An 18,014-nucleotide genomic window follows, 5' to 3' on the forward strand; every position below is an offset into this window, starting at 1 on the left:
AGAAGTGCTTTGGCTAACTACAGCAGCTACCTATCCTTAGTTGGGATCTTTTATTTATTTTTTATTTATTTATTTATTTTGTCATGTACATATTGGAGGTATATGAAGATATAATTTATTTATTTATTTATTAATTATTTAGATTTGTATGCCGCCCCTCTCCGAAGACTCGGGGCGGCTCACAACACGATAGAACAAATCATAAATAATCCAAATAACTTTAAATATTTAAGATTAAAAAAGAGCCCCATATACTAACAGACACACACACAAGCATACCATATATAAATTGAACATGCCCGGGGGAGGTGTTTCAATTCCCCCATGCCTGACGGCAAAGGTGGGTTTTAAGGAGTTTACGGAAGGCAGGAAGAGTAGGGGCAGTTCTAATCTTTGGGGGGAGTTGGTTCCAGAGAGTTGGTGCCGCCACAGAGAAGGCTCTTCCCCTGGGGCCCGCCAACCGACATTGTTTAGTTGACGGGACCCGGAGAAGGCCCACTCTGTGGGACCTAATCGGTCGCTGGGATTCATGCGGCAGGAGGCGGTCTCGGAGATATTCCAGTCCAGTGCCATGAAGGGCTTTAAAGGTCATAACCAACACTTTGAATTGTGACCGGAAATTGATCAGCAGCCAATGCAGACTGCGGAGTGATGGTGAAACATGGGCATACCTAGGTAAGCCCATGACTGCTCTCGCAGCTGCATTCTGCACGATCTGAAGTTTCCGAACACTTTTCAAAGGTAGCCCCATGTAGAGAGCATTACAGTAGTCGAACCTCGAGGTGATGAGGGCATGAGTGACTTTGAGCAATGAGTCCCGGTCCAAATAGGGCCACAACTGGTGCACCAGGCGAACCTGGGCAAACGCCCCCCTCGCCACAGCTGAAAGATGGTTCTCTAATGTGAGCTGTGGATCGAGGAGGAGGCCCAAGTTGCGGACCCTCTCTGAGGGGGTCAATAATCCCCCCCCAGGGTAATGGACAGACAGATGGAATTGTCCTTGGGAGGCAAAACCCACAGCCACTCCATCTTAATATTTATATACATGATATAAGTAAAAGAGAAACATTAGGACAGGAACGGAAGGCATGCTGGTGCACTTATGTACCCTTACTGACCTCTTAGGAATTGAGAGAGATCAACAGTGGATAATCTAGGGGTAACGTTTTGGGGGTTAGGAGATGATAGCATAGAGCCTGGTAATGAGTTCTATGCATCAACAACTCAGTTACTAAAGTTATATAATCCTGCAGTCGAGTTTAGAGCGGTTTGTATCTGTTGTGTGCTCGTGTGTTGTTGTGGTTGAAGCTGAAGTAGTCATTGACAGGAAGAGCATTGTAGCAGATGATTTTATGGGCTGTGCTTGGGTTGTCTTTAAAATAACGTAGTTCTAAGCTTTCTAAACCTAGAATTGAACTTTGAACTACTCAACTAGCTCAGCCATTTAGGTTATTCTTAACCAAACACATTTTTTGAGTGTTATGAGTATTATTATGTTATTTTCATAATAAACTCATAAAATGTGTTTGGTTGAGAATAACTGTGAGAATCTTATCTTGAACTGTTAAAAGAAAAAGCAGGGCACAAATATGAAAAATACAACTCAAAGCACGTTTTATCTCAGCACTACAGTTTTCTTTGTGCTACTTAAAATGTTTATTATGCAAAACAAAACCCCACCTATCACCCTCTGAAGCAGGGTCTCCAACCTTGCCTACTTTAAGCCTGGAGGACTTCCCCTCTGACTGCGGAATTCTGGGAGTTGAAGTCCTCCAGGCTTAAAATTGCTGAGGTTGGCGACCCCTTCTCTGAAGGATCTTTCAGAATGGATTACAAAAAAACCATTTAATACATATTAAGATATGTGCTCCAGCTTCCCCTTTCTCATTCCCTTTGGATAAAATTTATCAAGGCTGTTTTAATGGGGCTGTTTTAGCTTAATGGGGTTTTATTGCTTAATTTTTTGTATTGCTTTATTGATGTAAGCCACCCTGAGTCCTACAGGATTGGGCAGCAAATAAATCAATGAATCTGGAAGGCTGCAGATGAGGTGCCTTAATAACCTCTTCCAATTGATCTAAATAAATTAAAGATATTGGAGGGGTGTGTATTTTAAAACAAATCCATTTTATGGCCAAGGGGGACAGAATTAGAAATTAGTTATACATATGGGAGATTGATCACTTACAAATGAATTTTAAAGGCTTGCCCAGCAAGAGACAAATATGGAAACATCTCTTTCTGAAAGAGAAATTGCTGGAGATATTGTTCTATTCTAAAATGTTTAATGTCCATTATTAGTCTCACAGGCTCTCATCTCATTCCAATAATTCATTAGATCAGGGTGCATGCAAGGTCTAAAGAAGGTCTTCCCAGAGGTGGCATCAAAATGCAGAGATGTGATAGCAATTGCAATTGCATTTAAGACTTATACACTGCTTTACAGTGCTTTTACAGCCCTCTCTAAGCAGTTTACTGTCAGCCTATTGCCCCCAACAATCTGGATCCTCATTTTACCCACCTTTGTAAGCTGGAGGAGGAACACAAAGGTGTGTGTGAGCAGGAGTTTAACACAGAATGTGTACAGTCCACATAAGTTTCTCACACCGAGCAGGAGCACTTGAGCCCAGAGCTGAGCTGAGTCTCCGGAGGACGGGCCGCTGCAGAGACTCCTCCGCTAAGGCAGGGGACGCTGTGGGGGGAGGCCCTGCCGCCGCCGCTCCGGCCTTCTTCCGCCTCTCGCCCGCCGGAGGGGAAGAGGGGGGCATAAACCTCGCGCCGAGGGAGAAAGCGAGGCGGGGTCCTCGGAAGGGGCGGCGGGGCTGAGCGGGGCAGGCTATCCCCGTCGCCCGCCCCGCGGCCTGGGGCGGCGAGAGCAGCATGACCGCCTACCTGTGGATGGGAGACGTGAGTTGAAGGCGGCGGGTGGTGGGTCTGGGGGCGCGGCGCCCTGAGCCCGGCCGGCTGACTTGAAACCCCTCGTGGGCTGGGTGGTCGCTGCCCGGGCTTCTCTCCTCGGGGCGAGAGCCGAGGGTGTGCCGGTGGTCGCGCAGGCCCGTCGAGGGGCTTGGATATGCGAGGAGACCCTCTGAGGGAAGAGGGGGGGGATGAAGCTGAGGAGGGGGGGTCCTGGGGGTGGTGGATCTCGCTGCCCTCCACGGTATTGAACTGCCAGAAGGTTAGTGCCATGTGTTAGTGCACACAAAAAGAGATAAAATACATTACTGTGAAGCAATGTCCACTGGCGGGGCCTACGGGAAGAGCCTTCTCTGTGGCGTCCCCAGCCCTCTGGAACGCACTCCTTCCGGAGATACGTACTGCCCCCTCCCTCCTGGTCTTTCCAGGGTGTCCAGCAAACCTGGAAATCAGGGAAATCAGCTATTCAGGAAATATCAGAGAATTGTCAGGGAATTCATGAAAAAAAACCCCAGAATAAATGGGGGGGGGGCAAACTGTATTAAAATGTGTAAAAGTCAGGGAAATCATGTAAAAAAACAAACCCTGAATCGCACTGCCTGGCAGAGTCAAGCAAAAATAAGCATAACTGTGGCAACAACTTGCTTCCTCAGCTACCAATATTTCTCCACCACATAGCCAATCACAGGTTACAGGGAAATATCAGGAAATTTCAAAATGCTTTCCCCCTGGACACCCTGCTTTGGTAAAACTTTGAAGTCCTTCAAAGTTTGGGCATGGGGGGCCGTGAGTGATGAGATTGTCTCCCCCCCCCAAACACTCCATATTATGAATGATTGAATTGGATGAATATGTGGCTTTTCTAACATTTTTAGTAATTTTGTATAATTCTTTTTAAAGTAATTTAGATTTCTTTATATGAATTGTTGCATTTATAATGTTGTACGCCACCCTGAGTCACCTCCAGAAGGGCAGCATAGAAATCTAATAAATAAATATACATACATACTGAATAAGGACATACAAAAACGGATGGATAAACAAAGCAAGTCACTTACATACTTATCTTTTTACTTTCATCTTGATAAATACTTATGTACTTACTTATTGATATCTCTATATAGCCATAAGCTAATATATTTATACATCTATCTACTTCATTCTTTAAAATAAAAACAAATACTGTATATTGTATATAGGTGTGTTAAAAAGAAATATTACAAAGTAGGTAAAGATCTGTAAAAAGATGATTGTGATGTATATTTTTGCTTCAATTTGCAAAATCTAATAAATCTTTTTTTTAAAAGTGCCAGAGGTTCCCCCTCTTGGGGGGGGGGAGAGAAGAAATTAGAAACACCCTCCCCCCCCCAAAAAAATCTGGACAGCACCCCTCTGCTGGGAGGGGGAGCTTAAAGACATCATCCAAATCTGCTCTGTGTGAGAGGGTTGGATTTGGATAACTTCCAGTGGCAGGGTTCCTTTGTCCTGCTGTCTTTGTCCTGGTTTTTGTTATTGCTTTTGATTTGGCAGTGGATGGGTATAGCAATAGCACTTAGACTTATACTGTATACCGCTTTTCAAACCTCTTACAATACTAGACAACACAGTATCAACAGTAGAGACCTTCAAATTTCTAGGTTCTATCATATCTCAAGACCTAAAATGGTCACCTAACATCAAAAACATCATCAAAAAAGCACAACAAAGAATGTTCTTTCTGTGCCAGCTCAGGAAGCTCAAACTGCCCAAGGAGCTGCTGATACAGTTCTACAGAGGAATCATTGAGTATGTATCTGCACCTCTATAACTGTCTGGTTTGGTGCTGCAATCCAACAGGACCAACACAGATTTCAGAGGACAGTCAGAACTGCAGAAAAAGCAATTGCTGCCAATCTGCCTTCCATTGAGGACCTGTCAAAAAGAGGGCGGTGAAAATATTTACTGACCCCTCACATCCTGGACACAAACTGTTTCAACTCCTACCCTCCAAACGTCGCTACAGAGCATTGCACACCAAGACAACTAGACACAAGAACAGTTTTTTTCTGAACGCCATCACTCTACTAAACAAATAATTCCCTCAACACTGTCAGACTTTCTACTAAATCTGCACTTCTATTCTACTAGTTTTTCTCATCATTCTTATCACCCATTTCCTCCCATGTTGACTGTATGACTGTAACTTGTTGCTTATATCCTAATATTTTTTATTAATATTCTTCATTGCTTATTTGACCCCTATGACAATCATTAAGTGTCGTACCACATGATTCTTGACAAATGTATATTTTATTTTATGTACGGTGAGAGCATATGCACCAAGACAAATTCCTTGTGTGTCCAATCACACTTGGTCAATAAAATTCTATTCTATTCTATTCTATTAAGGCAGGGGGCTCCAACCTTGGGGAACTTTAAGACTCCACAAGTCTTAAAGTCTCCCAAGGTTGGATACCCCTGCATTTAGAGGTTTACAGAGTTGGGATATTACTAAAGGCATTTAAGACAGCTACTTGTCTGGAATAGTAGAGGAGTCTCCTGCTTGAGCAGAGGGTTGGACTAGAAGACCTCCGAGGTCCCTCCCAACTCTTGTTAGTCTCTATTTTAATCGGAGATATGTATTTATGTGTGTTTTCAAGTCAGCCAGTTGACTCTCAGTGAATGCCTGGACTAAGAGTCCCTGCAATTAACTTCTCAAGGTTTGTCAGCAGTGGTTTGCTGTTGCCGCCTTGCTGGGGCTGGGAGTAAGGCACTGATAAAAATTACCATCTGTCAGTTTCCATCAAATGCATCCAGTGCTATCCTATTCCTAGTCTCCTCCACCTGTGGCTCTCTTAACTTTTGAGTAATAGTCCATTTCAAATAGAGATGCAAAACGAGAAGGGAGGAAAGGGATCAACAAAGGAAGAAAGATTTTAATTCAATAACAGGTTCTAAGTTTTAATTTCAGTAGCAGTTCATAATATCTAATGGGTTGGAACAGAGACAGGCTACACGATTCCCTTTTAGATTTTTTTTAAAAGAAGACAATGCACGAAGCAATACACAATCTGTTGTGGATGGTTTAACTATCATTGAAATGTTTTCCTGTTTAAGGAAGTAGGCTGCCATGCATGGAAATGTGAAAAATACTGCAGCTTCTCTTTCCCTTTCTTCAGAGAGTTAGCAGCTTCATTTCAGGAAGTTTGTTCTAATAACAGGTGTATTCCTGTTAGACAATTTCCTGCAGGCAAGAAGAGTCAAGCAGCATCTCTTAAATGGCACGTAATTATATAATTCTTATTGTTGCTGTATTATGGTATCTTATTTTTCTCCTCTCTCTTTCTCTAGCTGGAGCCTTATATGGATGAGAATTTCATTTTAAGAGCTTTTGCTACTATGGGACAACTAATCCTGAGTGTGAAGATAATTCGGAATAGATTGACAGGGTATTGATTTGTTTTTTATTTGTTGGCTGTTAATGTGTATATTCAGAATAGATTGATGGGGTTATTTGCTTGTTTATTTTTTTAATTTATTGGCTGTTGATGTGCATATTCAGAATAGATTGTTTTTCGTGTATTGGCTATTGATGTACATATTTTGGTGGGAAGGAGAGGTTATTTTCTACAGATTGTGTGACTTGGATACTGCTTTAATTCCTACCTTGTGCTAGTAGACCACAGTTTAACCATGCTTTATTGAATAAGCCACTATATTGTAACTGCTACGTGATGCTTAAACTATGGTATATTATGGTTCCTACTCTACATTAGGCTAAGATTAAACAAGTCATGTTGTGATTTCGGGGCATCTCATAAAGTGAGCCCCTGTTAATTAACCCTATCTAGTTTGTCACAGGGACAAGATGCAATGCTTATGCAGAGTCAATCTATTAGATCAGTCTTCGTTCACTGATCGACTGTAGCTCCCTGTCCTAGTCCTTTCTAAGAATGGGAGTGCCACCCAAAACGTTTCTGCCAAAATTTGTTAAAACAATCAAAAGACAGGTCATGAATGATTCCTTTTCAAGTGCATGTAATTTCAATCTGGTACCTTTATGAATGCCGCCTTAATTTGTCTTGAGAACATCACTCTGTAAACAGGTTGACACTACTGGAAAAGCTGTTATCCTGGTCGCCATCTCTATGGCCTCTGTTGCAGAACATAATTTGACACGTTGTTTGAGATATGATTGCCAAGTCCTGATCTCTCACTTTGCAGTAAAGCAGAACATAAGAAGAATTATGCTGGATCAGACCAAAGGCCTATCTAGCCCAGCATTCTGTTCCCACAATGGCCAAGGGGATACCTCTGGGAAACTCATAAGCAGGACATGAGAGCAATAGCGCCCTCCTGCTAGTGTTTTCCAGCAACTGGGATTTGAGAGGCGTACTGCCTTGACACCGGAGGTAATATATAGCTATTGTGGCTAGTAAACATTGGTAGTATTATTCTCCACAACATTTTTCACTGACAGGCAGAAACGCAGGCAATGAATGACCTATTTCTCTCCTTCCAGGATTTCAGCAGGCTATTGCTTTGTAGAATTTGCTGATCTGGCCACAGCAGAGAAATGTTTACATAAATTCAACAGAAAACCCCTTCCTGGTGCCACCCCTGTAAGTAAAAAGCTCTTCTGAAAGGCCAGTCTGAAATCCTAAGCATACATACTTGTGAAGAAATTCAACTTATGCTGTTGGGATTCCTAAATCCTATCATTCTCAGTCCAATCTGCCTTGTAGGGAAAATACGGGGAGGAAGATGTATTTGGTATCTTCCCCGCCTTGAATTGTTTGAATTATGTATAAAAATTATAAAGGAAAGATATAAATAAATATTTTATGCTGCCTTTTATGTGTATTGGTCAACTCAAAGTGGCTTTCATGCCTAAACAGGATGAAGAGTCTCCTGATAAGTGGCCCAAAAATCACTTAGCCAGCATTCATACCTAAGGTGGGGCTAGAACTCTGGCTCAAAGTCACCTAGCAGGTTTTTATGCCTAAGGCAAGACTAGAACTTGCAATCTCCTGGTTTCTAGTGCGGCAATTGTACTGCAAAAAATATTATGTGGTTGGGTTCACTAAATAATCAGAATAGTAAGGGAAGGTGCTTATCCCAGCTAACATGTTTCAGTCTGTACAAAAATCTTTCAGTATGCCTTTTATGGGAGCTTTCTGTTCCACTTACAATAAGAACAGAAAGAGCTAAACCAAATCACCATTTAGCAAAACTCAGTTACTTTTAAAACCTCTATAATTGTTATTTCCCTTGAACCGTCATGTTTAAAATATGTGTTTGCATCTTTACTTTGTATTTCAGACAAAGCGCTTTAAATTAAACTATGCCACATCTGGGAAGCAACCTGATAACAGGTAAGCTAAATTCTAAGAGAAGCATTTACACAGTTCTTATCTTTTTATGTGGGCACCATTGTGATATTCAGCTTATTTTCCCCTAAGACAATCCTGAAGGGTAATCCTTATGCAAGTGCCCCATGCAGCGGCATTGTGCTAGTGCAGGGGTTGGCAAGTTGGCTCTTCTATGACATGTGTACTTCACTAGTATGAGCTAGCATGATTGGCTCAGGAATTCTGGGAGTTGAAGTCCACAAGTCATAAAAGAGCCAACTTCACCTACCCCTATAGTGGATGAAAATTCCCTGGGAGTTCTGCAACACGTTTTTTTCCAGCTCATATTGCTAAGGCTGCTATTATCCATTGCAGTGGTTACTGTGGATGCAATTTACTCATTAACTTATAGCCTCAGCAATCACTTTCTTGGATAAGGCAGCAAACAGGATTGTGGCACCTTTCACTCTGCAAACTATTAAGCTTCAATGGCACCAACAGCCTGAATTCCAAAGAATGGGGCCCCTTAGTTTATACATGTTTTAGTCCATTGAAAAGCAATGCTATGCCAAAGGCATTTCATTTCTCTAGGAAACTGAATGGATTTTCCTAAGTGGGGAAAATGCCGACTGGAGAATTCTGGGAGTTGAAGTCCACAGATATTAAAGTTGCTAAGGTTGAGAAGTTATACCCTGTATTTGGGTGGGGATGGGATGGTAGAAACAGAAATAAACGTTGAGGCTGTTTCTATTAACTGTAAAAGCATTTGGAGCCCTGCTCATGGTTTCTTGTGGTATTGTTAATGACTGTTATTCGGTGGAATGCTCAGGAACATGAAGATAGCTTCCACATCTTGTTACTAAAACTATTATTTAATGTTCAGAGGTTAACTAAGATAGAGGACATAGTGAAACTTTCTATAAGGTAGGAACACATGGCATATCAATGATGGCTGGAGTTCTGCTTATCACAGGAGAGCAGATGGTATTGCTTGGTACCTCATGGGGACAGTTCCAAATTACACTTACATTTAAAACTAAAAGGTATTCATTTGTTTGGGAGAACTATTTGTCTTAAAAATAACTTTTCAGCATATTTTTCAGCCAAGCATCTAAATAAATGCAGCCCTTTCCCCTTCTGAATAGGTATTTGGAGTTATCAAGGGACAGGAGAATGTAAAATGAAATTAAACAGTTGCTTTAAAGACATATTTCTTGATGTCTGCAACTTTTAAAAATTCTTCACCAAGCAAAACGCTGGCTGGGGAATTCTGGAAAGTAAAATCCACACGTTAAATTTGTTGAGGTTGTAAAACACTGACGTAACAGTTTTGCTTAGACTGAACACAGTGAAAGGTTACAACTGTCATTGGTTTTCTTGGGGGGGAAAAAGAAGGAGACAAAGCCTCCTACTGTGTTTTTAAAGAGTAAAATTATGGCATAAGACTTGAAATAGGTTTCAATTCATTTTTTTAGTCTTCCCTTCCCTGTAGTTCCCTGTTTTCAACTACAGAAGGCACCATATGCATTTATCTCCTTTATAAATAAACTCAGTAACTGTGGGCTTCCCAGATAAATTTTTCTTTAAACAAAGATGGTAGGAAGTAATAACGTCCAGCAAAGCAAAACAGACTGGCTTCAACATCACCTTTACTTCCAAGAATGTCTCAGGTTTTGAAGGGATGTGGCTATAACAAACCTAGATAGTGTGGTATTAAATATGATTGAATATTAAAGCTTTCAGTCTTGTGACTGGTTATATACCTCACAGCTGCCATTTTTGGGGTCGGATATATCGAAGTTCTACAATCATTCTGCAAAAATGCTACCACTGGGTTTTAATTCAGTACAGCCCATTGCACACACATTTATACACACACACACACACATCATCTAAAATAATTCACAGATGCTAATTTTGAGTTTTGTTGACAGCTGCCTATGGACAATTCCTATTCTTTCTCTATTTTTTCCCCACAGCCCAGAATATTCCCTGTTTGTTGGGAATCTTTCCCCTGATGTAGATGACGGGATGATATATAAATTTTTTGTAAAAGTATACCCATCATGTCGGGGTGGAAAAGTGATCGTGGATCAGATGGGCGTTTCCAAGTAAGTTTTTCCAAAATGTGCCTTGCTTTATTTGTTCCTGTTTTGCAATGGATGAAGGAAAGCTGTCCTTGAGTGAAGGATGCTCCTTCTGTTACATCAAGTATAAGTTGAAAACATGTTTTGAAGATCTCTGGGGACCTTGCTCCCTATCCTCATGGGAGCGAATATTCCCTTTTATACTCTTAGTGAGTTAAGGCTACCAAATTATGCACCACGATTTTTTATAAGGAATGTTTCAGAAAAATGAGATGGCAAACAAGTCAACAAGACTTCAGAAAGTTCTGTTATAGCTTCTTAGAAGGTGCAAGCTTGCCATGACCTGCATGATTGAGAATCTCCATAGACATTGTGCAAGGTGACCTCTTATTTTACCTTCCTGTTGCTTATTCTGTGTTTTTACAGAGGCTATGGTTTTGCGAAATTCTCAGATGAACTGGAGCAGAAGAGAGCACTGGTAGAGTGCCAGGGGGCTGTCGGTCTTGGTTGTAAGCCGATACGCTTGAGCGTTGCCATACCAAAAGCGTAAGTATAGATGGAAGGTGTGCTTAATTCCGCAGTTCTGAGGTGGTCTAAAAGGATTCAGATAAGTACATTAATTTAAGGATGGATTCCTTAGGGATCCACCCTATAAGCTTGACTTACCATAAATTCGGGTAACTTGTGGGCCTCCAGATGTTACCAAACTCCCAAGCAATGCCAGCCAACCTGTTCTAATGCTGAAGATGCTGTGAGCTATAATTCGGCCCATTTGGAGTGCCATAGCTTCCTTATTCCTAAGATAATGGGATGCAGTGAATAAAACAACCACAAACACTACTCAACAGAACAGTTATAATTTACTGGACAACCTGCGTGGGTCATTGTTTCAGTAATATTTCCCTATGTAAACATACAATCAAAACAACCAGAAGTGGACAAAAAAAGCAGTGGGAGTAAGTTCATATTTCCTACCAGCTTTCCCATTGATTTTGCTTGTGAGAAGCTGGTAAGGAGCACAACTTTACCAACACAACTGGTCTGAAAATCCTTGAAATTTCATTTGCTTTGGAGTCATGAATCCTGGATTTTGGATACAAACTTTATGTCAGACCATTTGAGATCCCTTGATTCAAAAATCATTTGCCTTGAGATTGAAGGTTACAAATACAGAGACTTTTAATAGTATATATAGCTGATGGCCTTGGAATGAAATTCATATAATTTTAGGATTTTTGTCATAAATTAAATTTTGTTCAGAAATGTTACAGAATTCTTGTCATTGACTCTGTCTTCATCCCCCACCCTTGTTTCTTTCCCAAGTAATCGGCTGAAGATGGTGGAGTACAATCAGATGTATAATTATAACTATAACCAGTACTACCAACAGTATCAGAACTACTATGCCCATTGGGGATATGATCAAAACACAGGCAGTTACAGCTACAGCTACCCACAATATGGCTACACACAGAACACCATGCAGGTGAGAGTAAAGATTTCTAGGCGTTATCAGAACTGTGCAGTCCTTACGCTATGTAAGTCCTGTAAAGCTTTGTGTTAAATGCTTCTAAATAAACAAGTTTTGATTCCTTTATCATTTGTAATTCTCACTATTGCAGACATATGAAGAAGTGGGTGAAGATGCATTGGAAGGTAAGTTTGCTTATTGTACCATATTTTTAGGTCTATAAGGCACCTAAATTTAGAAGAGGAAAATAACAACTAAAAAGCTCTTGACCTCTGCACATCCCATTTTCAGGCCTTTTTTTGGGCCTTTTCCAGCCTTTTTTCTGCTTGGGGGTTTTTTAGGGGGGGGGGGCTTTTTTCAGCCTGTTTTTGAAGTTTTTTCTGGCTCATTTTTGAGGCACTTTGGCCCATTTTCGAGGCCTTTTTGGATCCATTTTTGAGGCTTTTTTTGGCCTGTCTCTTTTCGGCCTGTTTTTTCAAAAGGGTGGGGGAATAAAAAATGGGCTGAAAAAAGCTGGAAAAACTCCATCAAAAAGGCTCAAAAATGGGGCATGCAGAAGCCATATAATTAAATATATTTGTTAATCCTAGTAAGTATTTGCATTTACAATGCAAATGGTAATGGGAAGAAAAGCCCAGTCTATATTTAATTGGTCAAAAGTGTGTTTTTGATATGCTATGACATCCCTGCATGGTAAGAGAGTGATTAGAATGCAGTATTGCAAGTTAACTCTGCCTGCTGCCAGGAATTCAATCATGGTTGACTCAGCCTTCCATCCTTCTGAGGTCGGCAGAACAAGGACGCAGATTGTTGGGGGAAATATGCTGATTTTGTAAACAGTGTAGGGAGGGCTGTAAAGCATTGTGAAGCGGCACATAAGTCGAAATGCTATTGCCATATGTAGGTAACTCTCATTAAGAGTACTGTATACTCCAAAAGTTTGAGAAACAGTTTTATAGATTTTTATTCTCGTAAGTTAAAGTGCTTGAGATGAATGCATGGAAAACTGCCCACTTTTGACCACTCTTATCTTTATTTCACTAGTTGCTGTATGATCAGGCATTTTATTTATACAAAGAATCCCTTTGTTTAAGTGAAATGTTTCTTAACCCTCCATTTTTTATTTCATCCAGTGGTTTGGACCTTTGTATGTTGATTTACATAAGCTTGGAGAAAACATTGAACCAACGTTTGGGGTTCTGGTTTAATTGTTCAAAGAGGTTGCCTGTGTAGGAAAAATTCCGATCAGAAACATAGAAACAGAAGATTGACAGCAGAAAAAGACCTCATGGTCCATCTAGTCTGCCCTTTTACTATTTCCTGTATTTTATTTTAAGATGGATATACTGTATGTTTATCCCAGGCATATAAATTCAGTTACTGTGGATTTACCAACCACGTCTGCTGGAAGTTTGTTCCAAGCATCTACTACTCTTTCAGTACAGTGATCCCCCGCTCGTTGCGAGGGTTCCGTTCCAGGAGCCCCCGCAACGAGCGGGTTTTCGCGAAGTAGCGATGCGGAAGTAAAAACACCGTCTGCGCATGTGCAGACGGTGTTTTTACTCCCACAGCGCTAGCGAGGAGCCGAAGATCGGGGGCGGGGCGGCTGTTTGCCGCCGGCATGGAGGGCTTCCTAGCAGCCCCCCAAACCCGGGTTGGGGGTCCGGGGGCGCTGGCTCTCGGCGCTTTTGAGCTGAGTTCGGAAGCGAATTCGCTTCCGGACTCAGCTCAAAAGCACCGATAGCAAGCGGCAAGGAACGGCTTGTCTCGGCGCTTTCGAGCTGTCAGCTCGAAAGCGCCGAGAGAAGCCGTTCCTTGCCGCTTGGTATCGGCGGTTTTGAGCTGAGTCCGGAAGCGAATTCGCTCCCGGACTCAGCTCAAAAGCGGCGAGAATGAACGGCGTGGGCGGGCGAAGGGCGGGCGGCAGCGAGGAGTTTGCGTGGGCGGTGGGGAAACTCCTCGCTGACGCCAGCAAGAGGGGGAAGACCCAGGGAAGCCGCTGCCATCTACGCATGCGTGCCCGGCACGCATGCGTAGATGGTATTTTTGACTTCCGGGTTGAAAAATAGCGAAGTACCCTGTTCGCAATGGTTGGGGACGCAATAAACGGGGGATCACTGTAAAATAATATTTTCTCACGTTGCTTCTGATCTTTCCCCCAACTAACCTCAGATTGTGCCCCCTTGTTCTTGTGTTCACTTTCCTACTAAAAACATTTTCCTCCTGAACCTTTTTCAACCCTTTAACATATTTAAATGTTATTGGATTGATATTGGAGCATATGTAAATCAAGATAAAATGGTCCAAACCACGAAGAACTCTGCATTTCAGCACTCACACAAATGTCTTCCGAAATTCACTCATGTAGGCTTCCTTCCGTTGGCAGATCCGATGCCCCATACAGATGTGAGTGAAGCCAACAAGCAGTTTATGGAGCAGAGCGAAGAACTCTACGATGCCTTGATAGAATGCCATTGGCAGCCTTTGGACAGTGTTTCTTCAGAGCTCCAAGCTGCTTAATGGACGTGTTGCTGAGATGCTCCCTCCGAGCCGTGTGCCTGTGGGCCGTGGATTCCTGCCAAAGCGCATGGAAGTTGCAGCTGCAAACGGACTCGTCCCTATATCTCCACCAGATTCTCAACTCAAGGATGCAAAGGGCAGCTTTGGGTTCTTCCTGGACTCGTGGAGCAGCAGACCGTAGCTGAGGAGGATGGTGGTCACTTTTATTTGAGACGAAATTAGAACTTGGGGACTTAGTTTCATTTCTTCTCCTCCCACCCCCCGCCCCCCATTCACCCCCCTATTGATCCTAAGGCAAGACGTATTTATCCTAGCCAAGAAGTTCTAATTTATGAACTAAATAAAAGGTGGGAAATCTTAACTCCAACTACAATTGAAAAAAAAAGAAGTGCGGTATCTCTGGTGTTCTCCATAGGGTAAGTGGGATCAGGAGTCAGAAGCAGGTCCGTGAAACAGCTCCATGAGCCCATTCTTTTGCTTTGTTGAAATAAATCTCTGTAGAAATTATCTTGAAGCAAAAGTGCACTTGGAGGAGAAAAAACCTTTGAGTAGGCGGAATAACTTGGACAAACTTTTCGCAGTTTCTGAAAGGGATACAAATTCTACATTTTGAAGCGGGTAGAGAGGCAACATCTGTTAAAACAACCAGATATTCTGTTTTCACATTGAAGAGTCTAAGGCAGTGATGGCAGACCTATGGCATGGGGGCCACAGGTGGCACGTGGAGCCATATCTGAGAGCATGTGAAATGTTGCCCTATGTCAGCTCCAGCACATATATGCATGCTGACCAACTGATTTTCAGCATTCCAGAGGGCAGAGGGAGGCCATTTTCACCCTCCCTAGGCTTCAAGAGGCTTTCCTAAAGCCTGGGGAGGGCAAAAAACAGCTCAATGGCTCAACCAGAAGTTTGTTTGCAAATTTCTGTTAAACCTGTTGGGCCCGTTTTTCTCCAGAAAAAACATCGCATTGTGGGTGTGAGCACGCATGCACATGCTATCATGTGCGCATGCTCCCTTTTGGCACCCAAGGAAAAAAAGGTTCACCACCACTGATCTAAGGTGATCAGAGGAATTTTAATTATATACTCCGTAGCTGGATAATACCTTTATTTGGAGCCACTGAAAGGATGCAGCAGTGTTTTCTAACTTCAAAACTCTGCTAGTAACAGTAGAAAAAGAAAAGAGAAATATAATTCTCCCTCAAATGAGCTGTGGAGTTTGAAAGCAGTCTGAATATGAAGATAATGAGTTAAATTATTGACAAGTTCCTAGTGTCTGGCTACTGGTGAATTGGATTGAGATACGCAACTATAATGAATAAATAAATAATCTTGCATTCAAAGAATAGAAGTTGTTTCCCTCAGTTTTGAATACACAGATACTGTGTCCTTTATTTTACCTCTGTTATAAGTTGCAGAGGAGGCTGGAGATTTTGAAGCTTTGAGCAATGCTGGGTCAGTTTTATAAACTGGCATTTTTAGTGCCTCTAAGTAGGACTAGAGGCCATGTCAGCCTGAGATGTCTTGCTTATTGCTGTAAAAGTTGTATTGTTAATAGGACGATTCCCACAACTACACTGCGTTTATTGTAGTGATGATTAAAGGAACATTGCTAAAAGCAAATGGGTGTTAACGTCTCCAATGGCTGTCCACCTGGTTAAATTTCTGCAGAGAAAGGAAAAAAGGTGCATTTGTAGCAGGGCTTATTTTCAATTTTAAAAAATGAAGAGGAATTTATGCAAGTCTTACCGGGTAAGAATAACCTGTAAAAAATGGTATACTTGTGAAATGGAATAACCAAGTAAACATATATTGAATTGTATGATTTTCCTACCATCAGGTAATGTATCTGAAAATCAGAGTACATACCCTGGATTTCACTGGATTATGGATAGGTTGTAGTTCTCAAACATGTGATCCACAGGCAGAACACTTGAGATTTGATTCACCTCTAGATACAAAGACAACGGGATGAATCTGTAAAAAGATGGGTTTAAAAAAAAAAAGTCTGCAAATTATTTTCACTTTTGTTACAAATTCTGGTTTTTATGAACACAAAATGGCAACTTTAGGCAACATAATATTTAATATTTTATCTGGTTAGAGATAAGGGAGATCACAGTCTAGTTGAATATTACAGACCAATCTCTGTATGTTGCATCACCTGCAAAGTCATGGATTTGATCATAAACCAATCCATTACCCTCCACATAGAGATACAACCTACTCTCTTCACAATTTGGCTTCAGAAAAAAATTGTCTGCTAATTCTGCAACTCCTTCACTGCAAAAAAAATGGACTACACAACTTCACCAAGGCAAAGCAATAGACACAATTTACATATACTTCTTTAAAGCCTTTGATTCAGTGGTACACAACAAACTACTTCTAAAACTAAAATCTTATGGCATTTCTGGACCCTTGTATAATTGGATAGCTGTGTTTCTGTCAAAACAGGCAACAAGTGGTCAAAAGAGGGAGGGCCCTATCAAATCTTGCACTTGTTAACAGTGGTGTCCCCCAAGGCAGTGTTTTAGGATGAACACACTATACTTCACATAAATGTATTTATTTATTATTTAGATTTGTATGCCGCCCCTCTCCGCAGACCTTTGCCATCATATTATAAGCAACTGCATTGTCTACACTGATGACGTAAAATTACTCAACACCAGCGACAATGCTGCTATCTTTCAAAAAAACTTTTACTATTACCACTCCCCTTTTTTCCCCTTTAGTCCCTCTTAATGTGCACCTCCTGAAGGTATGTTATATCCGAATTTAATTTTATGAATCTAAATAGTATTCTCTTTCATTTAGTTGGTGAATTCAATCTGTTAATGCTCATTGAAATAAGATTTATTTCATTTCACAATTTCTTTCTGGCCTCCTCTCCTATATTCTCCCCAGCTCTTGTTCTTGCATCATCTCTTTCATATTTATCCTTTTCCTCTCCCTCCTGCTCTATCGTTTTATCCTCAGGACTTCGCTCCTCTCGACTTATTCTTTCTATTACGGCTTGACTTCCTGGCTCCAATCCTTCCCCGCAGGGAGGTGGAACCGATTAGACAGTTCCACCCCAGACGCCTGATGGACCCAGAGGGCTTTCAGAGGGTGCTTGGGGTTATTCCAGATGCACTCGTCCACAGTTCGGCGGAGTCTCTTGCTAAGGCCTGGAACAAGGCTGCAGCGGAGGCTGTTGACCGGATTGCGCCGTTGCGACCTCTCCGCGGCACTAGACCCTGTACAGCTCCATGGTTCAACGAGGAGCTCCAGAAATTGAAATGCCAGAAGAGACGTCTAGAGAAGCGATGGAGGAAGAGTAAGTCCGAATCCGATCAAACACTTGTAAGAGCTCATATTAAGACTTAGAAAGTGGCGCTCAAGGCGGCAAGATGCACGTATCATGCCACCTTAATTGTATCAGCGGAATCCCGCCCGGCCGCTCCCTTCTTAACCAGGGGGGAGTTGGGGAGCCCTTGTAGAGTACTGCCGAGGATTTTAACACGTTTTTTGCTGATATAATCGCTCGGATCCGGGCGGACCTCAACTCCAATTGGATAACAGAGTTGAAAAGTGTTCGGAAACTTCAGATCGTGCAGAATGCAGCTGCGAGAGCAATCATGGGCTTCCCAAGGTATGCCCATGTTACACCAACACTCCGCAGTCTGTATTGGTTGCCGATCAATT

General features: G+C 41.9%; 1 protein-coding gene across 2 annotated transcripts; it reads left to right on the forward strand.

Annotated features, from left to right (window-relative positions):
- The first annotated feature begins 2,647 nt into the window (after positions 1–2,647).
- LOC139173896 (tRNA selenocysteine 1-associated protein 1-like) lies at positions 2,648–15,947 on the forward strand. Of its 2 annotated transcripts, none has more exons than XM_070763782.1 (9): positions 2,648–2,907; positions 6,247–6,344; positions 7,418–7,517; positions 8,218–8,270; positions 10,226–10,357; positions 10,760–10,879; positions 11,657–11,819; positions 11,956–11,989; positions 14,191–15,947. In XM_070763782.1, exons 1-9 carry the CDS (start codon positions 2,881–2,883, stop codon positions 14,322–14,324), a joined length of 861 nt encoding a protein of 286 aa, XP_070619883.1. In that variant the 5' UTR covers positions 2,648–2,880; the 3' UTR covers positions 14,325–15,947. The 2 variants fall into 2 exon arrangements, with proteins under 2 accessions (XP_070619883.1, XP_070619882.1); XM_070763781.1 differs by having other exon boundaries at positions 2,735–2,907; positions 14,173–15,947.
- The last annotated feature ends 2,067 nt before the right edge of the window (positions 15,948–18,014 follow it).

This window comes from Erythrolamprus reginae, chromosome 11 (assembly GCF_031021105.1).
Source record: "Erythrolamprus reginae isolate rEryReg1 chromosome 11, rEryReg1.hap1, whole genome shotgun sequence".
Lineage (NCBI taxonomy): Eukaryota > Metazoa > Chordata > Lepidosauria > Squamata > Dipsadidae > Erythrolamprus > Erythrolamprus reginae.